General features: G+C 35.7%; 3 protein-coding genes across 3 annotated transcripts; 2 read left to right on the top strand and 1 right to left on the bottom strand.

The window, feature by feature from the left end:
* The first annotated feature begins 264 nt into the window (after positions 1-264).
* LOC112047412 (calcium load-activated calcium channel) lies at positions 265-2,693 on the top strand. The gene is made up of 5 exons (XM_024084530.2): positions 265-523; positions 608-685; positions 1,244-1,418; positions 1,738-1,878; positions 2,430-2,693. The coding sequence occupies exons 1-5, from the start codon at positions 463-465 to the stop codon at positions 2,524-2,526; spliced, it is 552 nt and encodes a 183-aa protein (XP_023940298.1). The 5' UTR covers positions 265-462; the 3' UTR covers positions 2,527-2,693.
* LOC112047411 (FAD-dependent oxidoreductase domain-containing protein 1) lies at positions 2,626-6,620 on the bottom strand. Its single transcript, XM_024084529.2, has 6 exons — positions 6,154-6,620; positions 5,780-6,083; positions 5,148-5,484; positions 4,572-4,797; positions 3,711-3,825; positions 2,626-2,825 (listed from the first exon to the last, which is right to left on the bottom strand). The coding sequence occupies exons 1-6, from the start codon at positions 6,409-6,411 to the stop codon at positions 2,686-2,688; spliced, it is 1,380 nt and encodes a 459-aa protein (XP_023940297.1). The 5' UTR covers positions 6,412-6,620; the 3' UTR covers positions 2,626-2,685.
* Positions 6,621-7,145: 525 nt separating this feature from the next.
* On the top strand, positions 7,146-21,629 carry LOC112047410 (ATP-dependent RNA helicase DHX33). The gene is made up of 12 exons (XM_024084528.2): positions 7,146-7,558; positions 7,997-8,206; positions 9,286-9,508; positions 10,351-10,535; positions 11,154-11,229; positions 11,318-11,505; positions 12,287-12,460; positions 13,284-13,408; positions 13,510-13,634; positions 14,968-15,132; positions 16,311-16,439; positions 17,720-21,629. Exons 1-12 carry the CDS (start codon positions 7,311-7,313, stop codon positions 17,993-17,995), a joined length of 2,124 nt encoding a protein of 707 aa, XP_023940296.1. The 5' UTR covers positions 7,146-7,310; the 3' UTR covers positions 17,996-21,629.
* Positions 21,630-22,506: the final 877 nt, after the last annotated feature.

Raw genomic sequence — 22,506 nt, 5'->3', positions numbered from 1 at the left:
TGTACTGTAAAGACACAAAATATATTTGTTGGTGTGAAATATTTCCGACCTTAACTCACCCTCCTCAAAAACGACAGTCAATTTTGATGACTAATTTGGGTGCGATACAAGTCCATATGTACTTGGTCTGATGGAGTCTTGGATACAGTCAAAGGCCCAAAAGAGCTATATTTCAGAGCTAAATCCATTTGATAAAAATAATAACTAACTTTGACAGTGACAGACTGACAGATGACAATGACAGTACAGCACACCAATCATCAGTTTTCTCTCATCTCTGTGTAATGTGAAATGTGAATTCCATTTTTCAATTTATGTAAATGGAAATATAATAGTGTAAATCGTAGATATTAATACACTAAAAAAATTAATGTAACCTATAAGTTTAATTGAGTTGGGCTTAGATACATTGAAGGCTTAATAGAAATTTGCAGATTTAATCCTTTCTATCTATTTATTAGAATGTGGGGTGATTCTCTTTTGATAGTATTTATTTCAATATGTACTGCTTTTCTCGGAGAAGGTAAACGCATACAATACATACAATAATGAATAAGCTTTAATGTCTATAATAAACAAACAGATATTTAATTAAATTTTATTTCAGGTCTCACTTGGATATTAGTGTACAGGACGGAAAAATACCAGAAATTAAAAGTCGAAGTAGAACGACAGAGCAAAAAATGTACGTTATATTAAAAACATTTTGATATATTAAACTTATATTATAAGTTTCGACGACATCTCTAGCGCGGGTGGTAGTATTGTAGTTCTCTACAAAAAGGTCCTGAATTCCAACTTGTCACATAACATCGAGTGAGATCGCAGATAGCTAACATCATCATCATCATATCAGCTGATAGACGTCCACTACAGGACATAGGCCTTCTGTGGGGTTTTTCAAACAGCTCTAGCTCAGGGCCGCCACTCTAGCTCCTTGAGACCCCAACGTCCATCAGCTCCTCAAACCAGGTGTGTCCTGCACATGCCAACTACAGCTTAGTGACCCATTGAACCATATCAGTGAATTTGATTCTTCTGCTAATCTCCCTATTTCTTAATTCATCCATCACACAGTGATACTCCTAGCATAGCTCTTTCCATTGCCTGCTATGTGGCTCTGAGCTTTCTTATGAGGCCCACACTTTTCAAAGAATTATCTCTTCAGGCATACTTCTTAGTTTCCTGAATGATAAAGCTAACTTGTTATTGAATAAAAAAGTTTCTTTTCAATTGTTTTCAGTGGAAAAGCGGAAAGAAGCTCATGGGGACTCTTTAGATAAGCAACACAAGAAAAAAATAGAACGTGAAGAAGAAAGACTTAAAAATAACAATAGAGATCTCTCCTTGGTAAAAATGAAATCAATGTTTGCAATTGGTTTTGCTTTCACCGCACTCCTGAGCATGTTTAACAGCATGTAAGTATTAATGCAGTATTAGTATTAATGGTGAAGGAAAAACATCATGAGGAAACCTGCATACCAGAGAATTTTCTTAATTTTCCATGTGTGTGAAGTCTGCCAATCCACATTGGGCCAGTGTGGTGGACTATTGACCTAACCCCTTTCATTCTGTGTGGAAACTTCAGCTTACCAGTGAGCTGAATATAGGTTGAGAACGGGTGCCAACATGGTTTTTGCACTAAGAAATGCTTCAAATAAAGCCACAGATAATCAAAATTGTATGACAAAAACTTTAATTGTCAGCAGGCTCATTAATATTATTTCTTTGTTTTAGATTTGATGGTAGAGTGGTAGCAAAATTACCATTTTATCCTATATCATGGATTCAAGGGCTGAGCCACAGGAATTTGCCTGGTGATGACTACACTGACTGTTCCTTTATTTTTCTATACATCCTTTGTACCATGAGCATAAGGTAATATTAATTATTGTTTTAATATTTTATTTCTCTCATTCATTTATTTCTCCTTTGTTTTAAATTTCTAACAATGTTATACAAAACACTATTAAAAACTTATAAAATTATTATTTTTGTTACAAAAATACAGGACAATCTTAGTTCAAGTAAGTTACTTGAATTAAAATTGTCCTGTATTTTTGTATTTGATAAAAAATATAGTGATCTTACCAATATTGATAAATCAGCTACGGCACTCTCAACATTGGTCTTCCTAATGTAATTGCTTAAGCACTCCTTGTTAAATCTTGGCAACTTCGTTCGTAACACTCCTGATAATCCGCGCGGGCCGAAGGGCGTGTAGCGATGAATGAAAATCCACGACTGATGCACCTCACTTCCTCGCACGCACGATTTCATACCCGCGCAGTCTTTTCCCCCCCGTCGCCCGCATATCATGGGAGTGTCATCAACGAACTTGCCAGACTTTTGATATCTTTATCAACTTTTGTGTATCTTACTTTTATAAGAACTTTTGTATAACTTTTAAAATATGGTTTTGTTTTCAGGCAGAACATTCAAAAGCTACTAGGCTTTGCTCCATCTAGAGCAGCTTCAAAACAAGGTGGTGCTCTATTTGGGGCACCTCCAGCTCAGTTTAAATAGGAAAATTAAAAAATATGATTAAGTAGATCCTAGTTTAGTTGTATTTATTAAAACTTTTTTGTTGGGATATGTTTTGTGGAAATACAATTAAACAATCTATTGTGAACATTTATTTATTTAACTAACAACTAATTAATAAATAAATTATAATTATAAATATTAATAAACATTTGTTTCAATTAGTGGTTCATTTGTCAGTAACCTATCAAATCCAAATCTTGTTAAATCAATAGCATTGTAGTGACAATCAATGACTAGTTCAGCAACAGCTCGTCCTATTCCAGGACTATGTTGAACACCTGGAATAAATAAAATATAAAATTAATTTTATAAAACCTATCACTCTTTTAATAATTTTTCATCAGGCATAGAAAAACTTCACATGGAGCAACATGTTACAAACTTTAATTATGTCATGCCATTATACACAAGTATAATTAAACACAATATACATATACATGTGTGTATGATTGATATGCTCTTTTTACTTAACCACTTATCATGGAATTCACATCAGCCAGAGTCATCTTATTTAGTAGTTGATGGGTATATTTATTTTTATAGATTGGATGGCTGATCATTCTTAACTAGGAACTATGCCACCTAAATTCCATTATAATTATGAGACAGGTTTCCCCCTCAAACCTTCATGAACAAAGATAACCAATGAATATTTTGAAAATACTTTTATATTTTCAGTTATCGAAATTGAACCCACAGCCTTGGATGCACAAGGCAGGGTCCACTAACCACTGTGCCCCTCTGCAGTCAAATTACTATACAGGGTGCTGGGAAGCATTACCCATAACTTGAAGATGTTGACGAGACCACTTATAGGGACCAAACTGCATAACTGATATTTTATTAACTAAAAAAAAAGTTTTCATGTTTTCATACAAATTTAAATAATTTTGACTATCCAAGTAACACACGCCTTTATTTATCTACGTCTACGTACATACAGGCTACGTCATTATTATAAGAATGCCTCTATAGGACACATTTTAAGATTTATTTACACTGAAAATTTTCATTATGGAACACATGTTCCTTGAACATTTTGATTTAGTTTTTGTTAAAGAATATAACCCTAGATTTATGGGAAACATTCCCGAGCAGCCTGTATACTATAATAAAATTATACATACCTGAATGAAGTTGGCTGAAATATCAATGTCTCTTACCTTGCCTTCCAAATCCTGTGGCTAAAATTAAATTGCTGTGATATGGATGTGGACCAATAATTCCAGTGTCATCATATGTGTTGCAGTCTGTTAGCTCAGTTGACACTTCTTTGACCTAAAAATAAAAATTATATCAGTAAAGCTTTCATCAAACAAATAGTCAACTGAAGTTTTATCACGCTGAACAGTGCAGGTATATTAGCCCCACTGAGGTATACCTATTGTTACCTACTGCACAACTATAAGCCTCATGTTCAGAATTAACTACTTAGAATTAACTACAGTAAACAAATGAATATTTCAGTTTATTTATGTTTCCATTCTTTGGTACCCAGTTCAGTGCTAACATGCGACTGAAGACTCGTGGAGAGAAATAGATGTTGTAGTAGTCCCATTCCAATGTCTACAGTAGCAATGTAGTTGGTTGACTTTTGTCTCTTCACGAGATTATCTGATTTGTCATATGTTACAGGGAATGAAATGATTGAAAATACATAGTTACTTAATGTACGTAAAGTATTAAGGCCACAGAAAAAATATAACTCCTGACACACAACTATAGCTTGGCAACTTCGTTCGTAACACTGCCGATGGTCCGCGCGTGTCGTAGACGGAAGCGATGAATGAAAAACCCACGACTGATGCACCTCACTTCCTCGCATGCACAAATCCATACCCTAGACTTTCCCCCCGTCGCCCGCATATCATGGGAGTGTCATCAACAAACTTGCCAGACTATAAGTACCAGTGTCAATGTTTTTGAATAAAAAGCAAGTAATATTAAGCAAAGTTAAGCAATTTGAAAAAAGAAAAAGTGTACAAATATAACAAAAACAAGATTTTTTTTGTTGGATTTCATACCTCAGAATCTTTGAAATGAGGATATCTGTTTAATAAGGAAGCTTGAAAAACTTCACTAGCAGAATGGTTACTGTCATCTTTAATAGAAGGTATTTGTCCACAAAGCAAGCTATTCTGCAGACCATTCCTTCTCAACCATAAACCACTTGTATCCATTACAAATGGAGAGTTTAATCCTAAAGCCATTTCATTTTTTGGATTCTCTATAGAAAATGTATTGTACTCTCTAGAAAGAAAAAACAAATACACATCATTTCTGTAATTAAATCTTTAAGACTGAATTGATTATAAACACTTAGTAAGGATTTCATTTTAATACACCACAAAAAGGTTTCAAATGATTAAATAATATAAAGTAACCTATTTTTCTTACTCAGACAGATCACCAACAGATGCTATGCTAAATGATTATTGCCACCCATAGGTATTTGCACACACCAGCAAATAATGTGTTTAGCCTACCCTTTTCAATTATAAATAAAAATATACTAAGTACATTACTTATTTACTGAGGCATAATTGTTTTCTATAATCACACTGATTTGTAACTTACACAGAGGTTTGAGATCACTGTACCTTTTTTGAATTGGCAATTTTTCTTTTAGTAAGCCTTTAGATTCACCAATTTTTGCAAATTTGGCAATATGTGCTGAATCTGCTCCTCCAGCTACAATACAGGCTGCAAATCTCAAACTGTGTACCTCACCATCGTCAGTCTTATACAATAATCGGTTGAGCTTCTGGAATGTACCAGGAACTATGCCCTCCATCAACACATCTCTCTGGACTTCCATTTCAAACCCCACCATTTCACATTTGATGTAATTTGCACCTAATTCCTGTGATTTTTGTATGTAACCCCTAAGGAGCTCTTTTGGATTAAATACACCCTCTGATTCAGTACCGATACAACCTGAAAACACAAGAAAATTTTCTGCTTTATCTATATTATTAAACAATTTGTTAAGGTTTCTGTGGAAATACAGGGACAAAGTATAGCCTATGACACTCACAAATAATGTGACTTTCTATTGATAAAAGAATTTTCATAATCAGACAGTCAATTGGCTGGTGGGAGGCGTTGGCTGTGGCTAGTACCACCCTTTCCTTTCCTTTTACCTTTCTAAACATATAGATAAATAAATATTTTACTGTGTGATATTATTTATTTTTTAAATTACACTTCTAATAAAACACATTTTAGTTACCTAATTTGATGTCTGATGTGTTAATCCATGGGTATCTGCTCTGAATATCCTCAACTGTTATTATCTTATTTTTGATGCCATAATCTTTCTGTATGTTAACATTATGTTCTAACTTTTCAGTATATCTGTCACTAGCTAGAAGTAATTGTCCTACTGGACAGTATTCTATATTAATATCATTGCCTAAATTCTCTTTTATGTTACGAAAGAATTCTGCACTGAATTGTGAAAGATATATGTTTTCTGGCAACGAAAAGTGTTGTGTCAGGATGCCGTGGGATAACATCTGCTGAGTACTATTATACTGAAAAAGTACATTTTATTTAAGGGACAAGTACAAATCTTGTAAAGCAATACTTTATAATAATACTAACCATAGGATCTCTTTCTAAAACTACTACAGATAATCCTTCACCCGCTCTGGTTTTGAGCCAATAGGCTGACGAAGCTCCGATATATCCACCCCCAACAATAACAACATCCGCATGTTCAGGATAAAGAGGGTCTTTTAAGCGAAACCCTGACTTTGCCTCGCTAAATAAAGTTTCCCATGTCCTTGTGAAGGGGTGCTTGTGTTTAGATGAATGTATGCTTCTTTTTATAGAATTGAGAAATACTCTCGGAAGAATCATTGCAACTTAATCTTATGTTTTTATTTTTGGATATCAATTATTAACTTTTAAGTACTTAACAAAAACCATAGGAGTTGACAGGTCATGGATATGTTGTATTATATTTGAAGCCAATATTGTAATAGAATGACGGTATTCATTCAATAATGGTGGTTTCACAAAATAAATTTATAGTTTTCAAATTATTATTTATTTTGACATTTTGAATTTTTGACGCAACGTCAAATGATGACTTACCGGCAATATTTTTTTAAAATGGCCCTTTATGGCTCTGACTTCTAGGTTTTTTAACATAAATCAAAGCGTATCTATGGTTATTGACCATAAACCATATTTTTTGTAATTACTGGCAGAGTTCTAGCTTTTTTGTGCATTTTCAAAGAACTCGACAGACAAGCTTAGCTTAGGCATTTACTCATTGACTTCTTTACAGTTTGTTTACAACATGAAAATAAACTCAAGAATTTACATCAACATATCTTAACCTCTCTATTGTTGTGCGACGGAAACTAACCACAAAGAATAAATACATACAGCCGAATGTAGAACCTCCTTCTTTTTGGAAGTCAGTTAAAAAGGATAAACGTACTTGTAGCGAATCGTAAATCTATGGGATAAATAAACACTCCTACCGGATGTGTGGCTATAGACAAGGAATATATTACTATATGAGTCATATATCTTTGTCGTCCATTGTCGAGCAAATTGAAAAAAGAGTTAGAACTCAGAGCTGTAAAGCTCATTATTAAAAAAAAAAAACAAATTAAAAAAACACCTGTCTCTTGTCTAGTTTAGGGGTTAGAATTTTATTTATTATTTCAAAAAATCAAAAATTGAATTTTAATATTTATTATTATTATAAAATGTGACGATTTCCTAATTACTGCACTATTAGAAAAATGGATTCCAAGTACACTTCAGTGGGCAGGGAAAAAGAACATAGAATTACATACGATCTAAAAGTTAAAAGAAAAAAATTGAGCGTTGAAAGTAACTCGAAAAATATTAAAGAAGTGGAGCAAAACCTCTGTTTTAATGGCCTTTGTCAAGACAGTAACAATAAAATAAATAATAGTTTGCCAAATGATGTTTCTGAAGATTTGCAAGAAGCAAGAAAAACACTGCCTGTATATCAAGTTCGATTTAGGTAGATAAATAATACATTTTTAGTCTACAAAGCCGATTCATTTGTATTTCGTAGTGTGATTCATAAAGAAAATACTATTAATAAACTAAATTTTGTAGTACCTACTTAGCAGACCTATTTTATTAAAAGACCTATTTTTACTTAGCAGACCTATTTTTTTAAAATTGTAAATTTTGCCTTTTGTAACCATAGTTGAGTCAACACTACACACACACTTTTACAATACCATAAACTTGATGTTGTAAAAGTGTTTGTAAGCTTAATTTACTATAAAATAAGTGATTTTGATTTGATTTGATTTAATTTTAGACTGCAGCAAAATTGTTTTTTTCAAAAATACTGATGGCTTCCCTGTTTCTCTAAGATTTCTTATTTGTCTTTACTGTCACTTTACATGCAATTTTAGATTTTTCAAATTAGTTTTTAATATTTTTGCAGACTCTTAGAAGAGATAAGAAAACACAACACAATGATATTGATTGGTGAAACAGGAAGTGGTAAAACCACACAAATACCACAAATAATACATGAACATAGACTAGAGGGCAAAGGCTGCATAGCTGTGACCCAACCTCGCAGAGTTGCAGCTATCACTCTGGCTATGCGTGTTGCAGCTGAGACCAACAGTGAGATAGGGTCAATTGTAGGGTGAGCATATTTTTGTTGCTTGCTATAATATATATATAACAGTATAGTATATGTAAGACAAAATATTAATTTGTACAAACGAAAAGGAGATTTAAACCCACGTCTTACTAGACACGGGCATAAGTTAGTTATTTCTGCATATCGTCTCCAAAGAGTAAAAAAAATCTTTTGTAGGTTTGGGTGTACTCTTCTATAATAAGATCCCCAAGACTGTGATGGACATGCCAATGCATAGCTTTAAGCAATGTGTTAAAAAACATTTACTTAGTCGAGCATACTACAACATTAATGAGTTCCTTAATGATAAAGATGCTTGGAGCCCGTTGGATCAGCTTCCACCTTCACACAGGAAGTAAAACTATAAGAAATGTAAACAGTAATTGTTATCAATTGTAAATTATAATACTGTATGACTTTTTCAAAAGAGCAACTGTTGAGTTTCTTGCCGGTATCTTCTCAGCAGAACCTGCCTTCTGAACCGGTGGTAGAATCTTTACAAATAGTCAACTGATGTGTCAAAAGTGCTTGTAAACTGAGCCTACTTGAAATAAATGATTTTTGATTGATTTTGATTTGATTTGATTTGCAGTTAGTATATACTTCATTATATATCTATATCACTGTCCTTCACCTTGGTGAAACAATACATTTGAGCCTGTCACCAGGCTATCTGGATTGGACAGGCTAATTACATTGCCTCATAATCATATTAATACTACTACTAATATTTAGGACTAAAGTATGTCTTTAAATAGACTTAAATTAGTTTTTATTTGTCATTGCATTCTTGACAACTAGGGCTTGCAGAGACAAACTACTGACTACCTTCGATCTGATGGTGTAGAATTTTGCAGAGAGCTAGAAACTCAGAAAACCTGCATGTTGAGCTGCTTGCACAGTTTTATGAATTTACATTCATTGGAGAGAATAATAAGCATGTCCTCGATTACATTTATTAATTTAGCATCTTTACATATTACATATTCCTTCATAATTGTGGGCATTGCAACGTTTCCTTGTTTGAATTTTTATAAATATTTAATGTTTCTATTATTATTATATTTGTCATTAAATTTTAGATACACAGTCAGATTTGAAGATGTGACTAGTTCACACACAAAAGTTAAATACCTGACAGATGGAATGTTACTTAGAGAGGCAATGACTGACCCTTTGCTCAAGAAATATTCTGTTATTATATTGGACGAGGCTCATGAGCGAACAGTGAATACTGATGTTCTGTTTGGCATTGTTAAACTTGCACAAAAAGAAAGGGATGAACATAAAGTAAATACTCTAAAGGTAATATTTATTTCTTCACATGGTTATGATTTTGTAACTTGCAACAGATGCACAACTCCTATAATAACTGCCAGCTTTTTTGGTGTAAATGAGGGAGATAAGGGAGTTTCAATGGTACAAGGTTTGCAATGATAGTGACTATAAAAATAGGTTATTGTTTAGTATTTTTAAATGCCTGTCCCCCACTTTGATGAAAAGAATAATTAATTGACAATTGGTCCCAAAGAGCTGGAATAGCGACCCCGCACTAGAAAGCGCAGTGTTGGTCGACCCCCCCAGGTGGACTGACAACATCAAGATAGTCACAGGGATTCCCTGGATGCAGGTGGCTCAGTATCGTGATGTTTGGAAGTCCCTGTAAAAGGCCTATGTCCTGCAATGGACGTTCATCGACTGATATGATGACAACAATGATGAAATGACAATTGGTGGTTGAGTTCTTGTTTTGTTTGTTGTTGATCAACATAGGAATTATTGTAATTATGTAACTAAAAAAGTCAGATTTTAAATATGACCATGTGCCAGTATGACAATAATCCAACAAGCAGATATCAAACCTTTTGCAGTGTTTCAGTATCAGGTGGAGTTATTGAGGTATAAACTGATTTAGAAGCCATATAATTTGTAACAAAACAATTTTTTTTTTTCATTTAAACATGACATTTATTATAAAAAAAAAAAATATTTAACATTACAAAAATTACAGCTTTTATATTTAAAATAGATAATTTTTTTATCTATTAGAACAATGAAAAATATAATATTTTTTTTTATTATAACTCTAATAAAAAAAGTTGATCATTATCATTATACAATTTCTAAAATTCTATAATTTTTGTCAGGTCATTGTAATGTCAGCAACAATGGACGTGGATGCATTTAGAAAGTATTACAACAATTGTCCTGTTATATACTTGGAAGGGCGAACACATCCGGTCACCATCTATCACTCAAAGACTAAACACGAGGATTACCAGTATGCTGCTGTGTGCACTATATTTCAGTTGCACGCAACCACTCCAGCAGAGTAAGTTAAATTAGAATTTAAACTTTTTTTAGAATTTAAACTATTGTGTTATTCATATTAATTGATTATTAATTTACTTTATATGAAAAAAATTAAATATCCAAAAAATAACATCAAATGTAGCTGGGTCAAAGTCTTTCCCTGATAATATTGAATGATTGTAGAGTAGAGACTCAGTAGTTCTGTTACAGTAGTTCCTATGTATCATTTTGAGAGACGAATATCTTTGTAATCCATGGATTCACTGTGTGCGTGCTGGGTAGTGGGTGGGTATCGCGTGGCAGAGAGAAATATATGTTGAGAGTAGGTTGCCTAAAAATTTGGCCAAACTATTATTACCCATTATTAACCATCACTAATGATAGTTTGGCCAGGCGTTTTTGAGGCAACCTACTTGCAACATTTTTTAACATTCTAATTTTGATATAAAATACTTCTTATCCATTGAACATATGGGTAGGTCGTTTATCTTAGATCCTCTTCTATTACTTGTTTCTAATATTATGAATCTCAGACAATGAAAACTGTAATCTCATTTGATTGTATAATATCATGTACTCATATGTTTAAAATCATGTTTAATGTACATGTATAACAATAAAATTATATTATTTTTAGCCAGGATTTCCTTGTATTCCTGACTGGTCAGGAAGAGATTGAGACTGTCATGAGTAATATAAAACAAATAGCAAAAGTAAGTGTTGAAACCTTTTTTCTACAAATGATACATTGTTACAATAATAAATAACAGCCTAATATTTATTACAGCTTCATAATTTCAGGAAGCTAAAGGTCCTCAAATCAGAGTGTGCCCCCTATACGCTGGGTTGCCAGCTGTTAAACAACTTCAAGTTTGGAAGAAAACACCGCCAGGAATGAGAAAAATTGTACTGGCCACGAATATAGCAGAAGCATCTGTCACAATTCCACAGATAAAATATGTCATAGACACTGGTGTTGTAAAAGAGAGGTAACTAAAAACTTACATTATTTAATATTGTTATTACTGCCACTGGATGCAAGCGGCTCAAGAGCATGATGTTTAGAAATAACTCTTTACTAAATTTAAAGTAAACTTCTAACTTACTGCCTGATGGCTGAATTATTTTAACTTTTACTAAGAATTTCTTAGAAGGAAAAAAAGCTCAATATTTTATAATCAGACTAATCCATGGTCCTTGTGATTATATCCCAGCACTAACTACTGTACCAATGAGGAATCTCAAAGAAATCGAGTTTTTCACAAATCCCGCGGGGAGTATGGATTTTTCCGAGGTAAAAAGTAACATATATATTGCTCAATAACCAGTGAAAGTTCTTCTTCCTCGATAAATGAGCTATCTAACACTGAATGAATTGAAATCGAACCAGTAGTTCCTAAGATTAGCACATTCAAACAAACAAACAAACGGAGGGTCGAATAGATAGAGAGCAGTGGAAGTCGCTGGAGGAGGCCTATGCTGAAAGGCACACTGTGTTAAGAGATATTCTTTAAAAAAAAAAACTAAAATTTAAAAAAACAAAATGTAATCTACCTGTGTAAAAAATTTAATTTCTCATCACAGAATAAAGGGCTTTATTATTATTATAGTCCCATAGATTAACAATCCATACTAATATTATAAAGTTCAAGAGTTAGCCCATTTATCGAGGAAGGCTATAGGCTATATATTATCCCCGTATTCCTACGGAAACGATAACCAAGGGGGTGAAACCGCGCGGTGTCAGCTAGTAATGTAATAAATTGTCAGGACATGGTGTACATCAACGGGCGCCGAGCGGCTCGTAGTGCGGGCGTGCTCGCAGGCAGCGGGCTGGCAGCGCGCGGGGCGGGCGGGGCGCACCACCGCCGGCGCCGCCTACCGCCTCTACACCGCCGCCGACTTCGCCGCCAGGCAGCAGCACAACACGCCTGAGATTGTCAGGTTAGTGGAAGTGGTAAAGGCAAAGTATTCACTTGATGAAATTTGTTGCTTGCACGCTACGGCCGTGAGCCGTGATAGCCCAGTGGATATGACCTCTGCCTCCGATTCCGGAGGGTGTGGGTTCAAATCCGGTCTGGGGCATGCACCTCCAACTTTTCAGTTATGTGCATTTTAAGAAATTAAATATCACGTGTGTGAAGTCTGCCGATAACGAAGCTAAGGGCTGGCAATGCAGGTCTGGGCAATGCGAGGCTTTTGCCAGAATTATGATCACCAATATCGATACAGCCATTTACCTTTCCTACATTATAGGATTTAAAATTTTAATAAAACTTTGGTGAACCATTCCGCGCCTGCAAAAAGCCCAGAAATAAATTCTGTTACTTAACTCTTCGTTAAACTATTTAGTCTGACAGGCTTGCAAACAGGCACTATAAAAGTTTTAATGTACGGGTTTCTTTTACACAGCAGGCAAGTAATGAGATTTTAAAAAGATAACTGCTGTACCCATATTTACTCTATGCATATATATAAAAGGTCGCGTTTTTAGAAAATTTATTAAAAGGGATAAAAGTTGTATGAAAATAATTCAATAAAAAAAACCGAAGGTTACTCAGACATGGGCGTCTGTATAATTATACTGTAGTAAGCACGTTACTGCATTGAATTTACCAACTGAGTGGTTGGGCCGTAATATATAGGCAATTAAAAAAAAAACTAACTACAAAGCCAGCCTACCCTCTTTATAGTAGAGGGATAATAATTCAAGTTTGAGTTGGTAGCTGACTACAGTAAAATATAAGTTGCATCGCTTTTGTTTTAGATGTCCATTATCTTCAACGATGCTAATGCTGATTGCCACGGGAATGGATCCTAGTACGTTTCCGTTATTGGATTCACCGCCGAGAGATTCAATACAAGCGGCTTTAATACTTTTGAAAGAAATAGGTAACTTTTACTATATTACTATTTTTATTTAATTTATTAACAATAAACTTTTATATTGTCTAGTAATGTGTTTCATGTTACAATTCTAATAAACGTTTTAGGTGCCATAGACAATGAGAATAATCCAAAACTGACTGTACTTGGGAAGAAAATGACGGCTTTTCCCATTGATCCCAAGTATTCAAAAATACTTTTGTGCGCCCCAGAACACAACTGTTTAGAGGAGGTAACAAAAAATACATACATTTCTAATAAATCTGTTTTAGTCGTGCGTTTTTTTCACACCCTCTTATAGGTCTAGCTTTCTAACAAATCATGTTCAAACAAATGGTTTTTCGCTTCATTGGAAGGATGACCTACCTACTATGTCATGTTCAAACAATATTTTTATAAAAATAAGCATAAAGAGTGGTATCCATATCTCGTATTAATTGATTATGAAACACGGCTAAAACTCACGTGATATTAGGTCGGAGTATGCCCGACTAGTCAGACAAACTCCGTTTGGATCGTGCCGCGATTCAAGAACCAGCTCATGACTAAGGGCCCCGTATGGGTTCGAAACTAGTCGGGCATACTCCGACCTAATATCACGTGAGTTTTAGCCGTGTTTCATAATCAATTAATATGAATAACACTCACGATAGTTTAAATTGAAGAGTGCACAAAAGTTAAATGGTCTGCCATTTTTGGGATTGAGCTATATTGGATTTCGAATAACATAAAACTAAACTCGTTACATAAACATAAAACTAGAATCGTTCAGGGATAACTTATTTAGAGCGCGTTCAGATGACAAAAGTTTATCGCCCGTAAACCAGTCGCGCATCTAGATGCCCATACATTTTTACATAATATTGCACTGCCTACCTAAAGAACTTACCTAATACAAACTTAAGTTGGACCACAGAATACATAGTCGGACAAGGAATTTTACAATTTTTACTTTTAGTGCATGCTAGTTAAATACCTTATGCACGCCACTGCATATTATAAGACTCTTTTCATGTGCAACGCGAAACTAATAAAATATTTACACAACTATGTATTAACTATGTATTTGTTGTACCTAACAAGTCCTACTAATATTATAAACGTGAAAGTTTGTATGGATGTGATGTTTGTTTGGATGTTTGTTAGGTCGTTAGTTTGGATGTTTGTTACTCTTTAACGCCGCAACTACTAAACTGATTTGGCTTAAATTTGGAATGGAAATGTATTTTACTCTGGATACTTTTCATTCCGGGAAAATCCATGGTACCCGAAGGATTTATCAAAAACTAAATATCGCGCGGATGAATTTGCGGGCCTCGACTAGTGTTAAATAAAGTCCTACAAACACAAAGCAAATTTTCTTTTGATAAAAAATAAACGTCTTTTGGACGTGTGTGGAACGTATTTGGATTGACTTTTCGAATTACGTACCTTTCAGAAAAATAATTCAATACCTACCTAAGAATAGCTTTAATATACCAACGGCTTTTGTATAAAATATAAATTATACGGAATAAATGCTTCGTGTGCTTTAACACGAATGTTCACTCATATAATTTTTCCAGGCATTGAGTTTGGTCGCAGTAATGTCCAGCGAAAATGTGTTTCACACGCCATTACACAAGAGGGAAGAAGCTTTGAAAGTAAAACAAAAATTTATATCGCCCCTCGGCGATCATATCACGCTTTTGAACGTGTATAAAGCGTTCTGTAAAGCCCCTTTAAAAAAGGTAGGAATGCTGAAATAAATTTTACGTTTTCGTTTTTTTTTTGTTCACAAAAATTCGGTCACGTCCATTAGTATAAATGGCCTCGATTTTTTAGAACACATTCCTGTGTGTGTCCTTTTAATGTCCTATATGTAAATTGTTTTACCACGTTATATGTAAATTGCTTGTTAAAAGACGTGACGTCATAATTGAAAAGGAACTTTTTTTTTATTCTTTACAAGTTAGCCCCTCGACTACAATCTCACCTGATGGTAAGTGATGATGCAGTCTAAGATGGAAGCGGGCTAACTTGTTAATAGGAGGATGAAAATCCTCACCCCTTTCGGTTTCTACACGGCATCGTACCGGAACGCCAAATCGCTTGGCGGTACGTCTTTGCCGGTAGGGTGGTAACTAGCCACGGCCGAAGCCTCCCACCAGCCAGACCTGGACTAATTAAGAAAATCTCAATCTGTCCAGCCGGGAATCGAACCAAGGACCTCCGTTTTGTAAATCCACCGCGCATACCACTGCGCCACGGAGGCCGTCAAAATGACGTCTTGATTTCATTCATGTACAGTCATGACCATCATTTTTATTATAATTTTTTAATGGCCCACTATAGTTACTAGAGTCAGGTCAGACTTTCCTCCTTAAACTAACGAGGATATGGAGCTTAAGTTAACCACACTTAAAAGCGGGTTGGCGGGCTTACGGCGATAGTGTTCAATTATTTTCACGACTATTATCAGATGTTAAATGTAATGACCGAAAGTTGGGTCTCACGGATTCACATACCCCCACCTACTTCTCTAGTCCGGGTCGCGATTTTTTCTTAATTTTTTTTTTAGGAGATTGGAAAGTTTCCTACTTCATAGTCAAATCCAGGACCTAGTGATCCGAAGCTACATAGGCTAACCACGGGACCAATGACCCAGCTGTTTGCGTTCATTACAATACACGCGTATAACATTGTAGTGCAATCTTAATTTAGATATTTAGGGACTGCTCAATCTACAATATTTATGATATCTATACTATGTGCGCTGTAGCATGGTGCGGATGACAGTCGCCTGTATGACGTTCATATTACGTGCTATTATCGTGAATCACGACAAACTTTCAAGATTGTAACGAACTCACCCGCACCATGCTCCAGCGCACGAGCTGTAATTATTTTAATTGTTATTTGTTTACAGCAATGGTGTCGGGAAAACTATTTAAATCACAAGAACTTGTCATACGCCTCTGAGATAAGACAGCAATTGCTTGGCGTCTGTCAGCGGTTGAACATGACTGTTAGTAGCTGTGGTACTGCTTTAGATCAGGTATTGTTATATTATACGAATGTTAGTTTGTTTGTTGGTTCCTTCTATAGTCGGTTGGTTCGATCGTCCGTTTATCCGTTTATTTGTATATTTATTGTCGACCTAATTAGTGTCTGATAGGTCAATCAAAAATCAAAAAATATTTATTTCAACACACAGCAAAAATTTTTAAATAATAATTGAGTAGTTCATCATCATCTTCATCATTATCAGCCGATGGACGTCCACTGCTGGACATAGGCCTCTTTCATTGACCTCCAAGCATAGCGGCTTCGAGCCACCAGCATCCAGCGGTTTCCTGCAATTCGCTTGATGTCCTCGGTCCAACTAGTGAGGGGTCGACCAACACTACGCTTTCCGGTGCGGGGTCGCCATTACAGCCTTTGGACCCCCACATCAATCATCAATCTATCAATCATGATCAATTTATTTGTATTATGTTGTGACGTCTACAGAAAAAGAACGAAGAGCATTTCACACAGGGATATGAGAAAATGCAGGCAAATCTGCGGGCCAGTGTCTATATATTTTTTGTTGCTGTGATATTTTAGATGGGACGAGAATATTGAATAGAACCAACGATCACCTAACTTCTACTTCTTAATTAACATCTATGCAGCTGTCGTCGCCTCTCGGGGATTATTATTATTCATGTTATTTTATGTTAGACAATATGTAGTTTGATATAAATAAATTTGGGCTCCATATTCTACCATGTATCAGAGTAGACATGCGCGCTATTATATAGTGTAGGAAATAGTAGTCTGAGACGGATATGACGTCTGGTGGCGCAACTTGTTTCCATAAAGAGTGGGCAGTTAGAGAGGGGTACCGATCGGTTGGCGGGAACGACTTGCGATATAAAGCGCTCGTCGTGCGGTCTACTTCGGTATACTCGTGGCGTTCGAGCCGTTCACATTTCTTGTTGTGTAATTCTTTAGTCTTAACTTGGGATAGGCAGGGAGAGTGATTTGAGTGAAAAAAGGAGAGTGTTTTTTAACTGTCAAGGGCGCCCTTAACCCTACACACTACGTTCACAAGTGCATGACTCCACTCAAGGTCATTCTCTGCCATTCTAGGGTCTTTGGTTATAGTTTGATTTGTTAATTAAGTTGTCCTGACAAACATTGCGAATAACCTTTGTTCAACGTTGGTTTTCTTATTTTTGTAGTCCACTTCTGAGTCTGCCAAAAATAGGATTACGTTATATAGGAAGTTTTTTCTTTTAACTTATATATTCACTACATGAAAATAATAATAATATAATTCCATTGTTACAGTTACTTAAGTGCCTTCTAAGTGGACTTTTTACGAACTGCGCGTGGGCGCGTGCTGGCGCAGGCGGTGGAGGTCGTTACGTCACTAGCGCGGGCGTGGCGGCCATGTTGCATCCGTCGGGAGTCCTCCACGCCGTCCGGCCCGCGCCGCCTGCGGTGCTCTACACAGAACTGCTCCACACCAAGCGATCGTACCTCGTCACAGTGTCGGCGATACAGCCGCAGTGGCTGCACCAAGTCGCGCCCGAGTACGCGCGGCGGTGTCGCGCCAACCGGTGACACTCGCACTCCGATCTACACGGATCGATTGAGAAATATAAAATGGCGTCGTGTTTGTTGTATTTGAAAATTACGTTCACTCCATACTAAATATTGTGTGTAGGATGAATAATATATGTTTTATATATTATAAAAAAAAATTATGAAAGCTTTGTACAGGCGCTGGTGGTAATGACGTAATGACGTCACTAGCGCCAGCGTGGCGGCCATGTTGCATCTGTCAGGAGTATTCTACATCGTCTAGCCCGCTCCACCCGCAGTCCTCTACACAGAATTGCTCCACACCAAGCGATCGTACCTCGTCACAGTGTCGGTGATACAGCCGCAGTGGCTGCACCAAGTCGCGCCGGAGAACGCGCGGCGGTGTCGCGCCAACCGGTGACACTCGCACTCCGATCTACACGGATCGATTGAGAAATATAAAATGGCGTCGTGTTTATTGTTATGTATTTGAAAATTACTTTCACTTCATACTAAATATACTAAAATATATTGTGTGTAGGACGAATAATCTATGTTATATATATTATGAATAATTATATAAAAACCCTGTACTGGCGCTGGTGCTCATTACGTCACTAGCCCGGGTGTGGCGGCCATGTTGCATCTGTCAGGAGTATTCCACATCGTCCATCCCGCTCCACCTGCGGTGCTCTACACAGAACTCCTCCACACCAAGCGATCGTACCTCGTCACAGTGTCGGCGATACAGCCGCAGTGGCTGCACCAAGTCGCGCCGGAGTACGCGCGGCGGTGTCGCGCCAACCGGTGACACTCGCACTCCGATCTATACGGATCGATTGAGAAATATAAAATGGCATCGTGTTTATTGTATTTGAAAATTACTTTCACTCCATACTAAAGATGTGGATAAGACGAATAATATATGTTTTAGATATTATGAAAAAAATATATAAAAGCTTTGTACAGGCGCTGGTGGTTATTACGTCACTAGCGCTGGCATAGCAGCTATGTTGCCTCAAAAAAATTGTAAAATTAGTTAACCCAATACCTACTTTGTTAGACTTTATTTTGTAAATATCTAAGTATTGAAGATAATGTGATGATAGCTTTTCTGTATGTGCGTTAATGTTGCGAAGATATGCGTAGAGTTACTAGAATATTGCTTTGTTTTGTCTCGTTATCTTGTAATCTGTTATAAACTTGGGCCAAGTATGTACTTCTAAATATTTTAACAATAAAAAAAAATAATTTTTAACCAATGATATAAATGGAAATTATTATGTATATTTACATAATTAAATAAATAAAACATAAGTACAGTAATGAAATGTATAATTTATAGTATGATTTAAAAAATACTCTATTGTCATTGTTCTTCACTTCTCTTCTATATAATAAAATTGAAATTTATATTTTCCTATTGTTAAGGACAATGGCCATTGGCTATACCTACACGTACTTACAACGTCGGGTTACTAGCTGACAATCGGCTTTGAGGTGCCAGGTAATAGTACATTATAAGTGCGGTAAGTTGAAAAATTACAGCCGAGGCGATATTGTAGCTCGAGCTAAAGGCGAGAGCTAAAGTAAGGAAGCAGAGGCTGTAATTATCAAAGCGCACGTATGTCTTACGACGTTTTATAACACATTTGCGAGAAAACACACTTTGAAAATTAATTTGCACCTTTGCCTGTTTTCCAGGTGACATTTTAATACGCTTGTCATTTTTGCACAGATAACGCGCACACCAGCGGTTGTTTATTTTTAAACAAACGCACCAAAAACAGCAATTATTACTAATAAAGTAAATTAATATTTTTGTGTTTCTGATACAGATAAATGTTTGTCATTTATTGTCAAAATTATAAAATTAAAGAATTAAATGTTTCTTTATTATATTTTATCTCACAGAGTTAATTTTATTCATGTTGAGCACTTTTTTGACATAAAAACTGTTTGCCAACATTTAAAAAAGAACCATTCGTTATTAGACGGATGCTAAAGGTTTTTTATTACAATATGGCACATATGCATTTTACTTTACATTACGGCACATGTGCGTAATGCGATACATTAAGATATTAAAATTGGTGAAATAAGCGATACTTTACGAGCAAATGTGTTATAAATTTTTTTATAGGCCTATATATTTTATTTTGTTGTCCGCAGTTAGCTTGGACGGATATTATACTGTTAAGGTACTTAAAGCTTGCAGCACTGTTTATTAAAACACATTGTGGATTATAGATACTTTAATTGTCATTATTGTTTGGTTTAATAATTTTAAGTTACATAAGTAGGTACCTTAATGTAATGTTTATTATTGTTGGTTGAGTTGTGATATAAATAAATAAATGTCTGTTAGCTAAGTTATAAACCGTTTCGTAAAAAAAGGTAATTCAGTTTGAACAAACTTCACAGCTTACGTTATTATTTTATCAGATGAAATTGCAAAAGTCTTGTCTGTATTTTTTTTTTTTTTTTATTGAGAAAGAATACAATAGGGAACTTAAGCTAACTTATCCTAATAACTATACAAATCATGCCCACGTGGAATGGTGGCAAGAATACTGGCTGCATTTCCGCGCTGGACAGCCAGGCTGATCCTTTGCGCAAAAAATGAGCCAGCCCTTCTGTCACCAGTCGAGGCAACAAGCCGCGGTGAAATAGTACGGAAAAATTTTTTGGCACTGCGACTCCATGGCCCAAGGGTCTCCACGGCAAAAGGTACAAATATGTAACTCTCTGTCAGAGAGGCATACTTGTCTGTATATAGATATCTACTTAATAATAATAAAGTAAGTATACCTACCTAGATATTAAATTAAAATAAGTATAGGTACCTAACTTCGACAAGTATAATAATTGTATATGTAAATTGTAAATGTCAATATTACAGTTAAATATTTAGGTCGTTTGTGTTTTATTGTTGACAAAAATAATGTGAAGAATATATTTGTTTTAAATATTTAATATAAGCTTATATATATTACTTTGTAGAAGTTCTTGACCGGCAACCAATATTTTATTTTCGATATCTTCCGCCCACGAAATACCTCTGAACGCACTTTTTACTCTGGTATCGGATAAAGCGAGTATTGATTAAAATTCATCATCATCACCTATTTAATGGCCACTGATCCTACAGGGGCTAGGCGTCAGCGTCATAGAAGAGGGGATATTATGGACTCACTCGGCTCCTATGGGGGTTTATGAGCTTAAGGTGATTTCGCTTTCTAATGGTCACTATGTCAAATGGAAATGCTACTATATCAATAGTGCATTATTTAGTATTTTGCGAAAAAATACAAAGTTGTACCTATAACTTGGCGAATTCATTCGTAACACTCCCTATGGTCCGGGAGGGCGCACGACTTCACACCCGCGCAGACCTTCCCCCCGTCGCCCGCATATAATGGGAGTGCCATCAACGAATTGCCAAGATATACCCACAGAACATAGAACTAACGCTTTAGCAATAGAAGGACCGAGGGGGCGTGGCCCGCGTATCCTCATATATGAAGACGTACGCTTATGTGTTTGTATTATATTATGTGATAAGTGTATATTCTATACGAGCAGATGTTAAGTTGTATACAACTGTATTCATTGATGTATATTACGAGTACCTCTATGAATGTGTTACCTAAATAAAAACATTTTAATATTATTATGCAGTTTTTATTTAATAATTTATTTATTTATTTAATAATATTTCATTCATCATCTGTCTCCCATATTCGGCTCACTGCTGAGCTCGAGTCTCCTCTCTAAATGAGAGGGGTTAGGCCAATAGTCCACCACGCTGGCCCAATGCGGATTGGCAGACTTCACACACGGAGAGAATTAAGAAAATTCTCTGGTATGCCGGTTTCCTCACGATGTTTTCCTTCACCGTTTTTGAGACACGTGATATTTAATTTATTAAAATGCACACAACTGAAAAGTTGGAGGTGCATGCCCCGAACCGTATTCGAACTCACGCCCTCCGGAATCGGAGGCAGAGGTCATATCCACTGGGCTATCACGGCTTTTAATAATATTTACCTTTTGATATCGTTATGGTCAGTTACTACTTAGCAAATTGAATACATAGGCCTGTAAGGGTCTTAATACATTTAACACATAATAAACCAAGAGCAAGCACCCATTAAGTTTTATGCGGTAGTAAAAGACGACACGAAGGCAGACCTCGCCCTTCGATGTCATTGTGCTTCGTTTCAGATATATCCACTAAAACCGTTTTGTGACGGAAATATAAAATTCTTTATTAAAGAAGTCATTTTTAGACTCAATAAACATCCTGGGAAAGGTTAAAGATCATATTAGATATTAAATCGTGAAAATACGACTTGTTACCTACTTAAATATACACGTGTACTTGCTTATGCAAGTGGATAGTTTTAACCAGCCCCGGGGAGTCCTGGAAGATTACTTAATTGTTTCAAAACTATGTTATTCATTGCGTCATTCAGAAATGACGAATCTGCTGAAGAACCAAAGTCATCGTGAATGTTATTTAAACGGGTACATACCACGATAAAACG

The sequence above is a fragment of the Bicyclus anynana genome, chromosome 3, assembly GCF_947172395.1.
Source record: "Bicyclus anynana chromosome 3, ilBicAnyn1.1, whole genome shotgun sequence".
NCBI classification, from domain to species: domain Eukaryota; kingdom Metazoa; phylum Arthropoda; class Insecta; order Lepidoptera; family Nymphalidae; genus Bicyclus; species Bicyclus anynana.
This window is presented reverse-complemented; position numbering and strand designations above follow the sequence as displayed.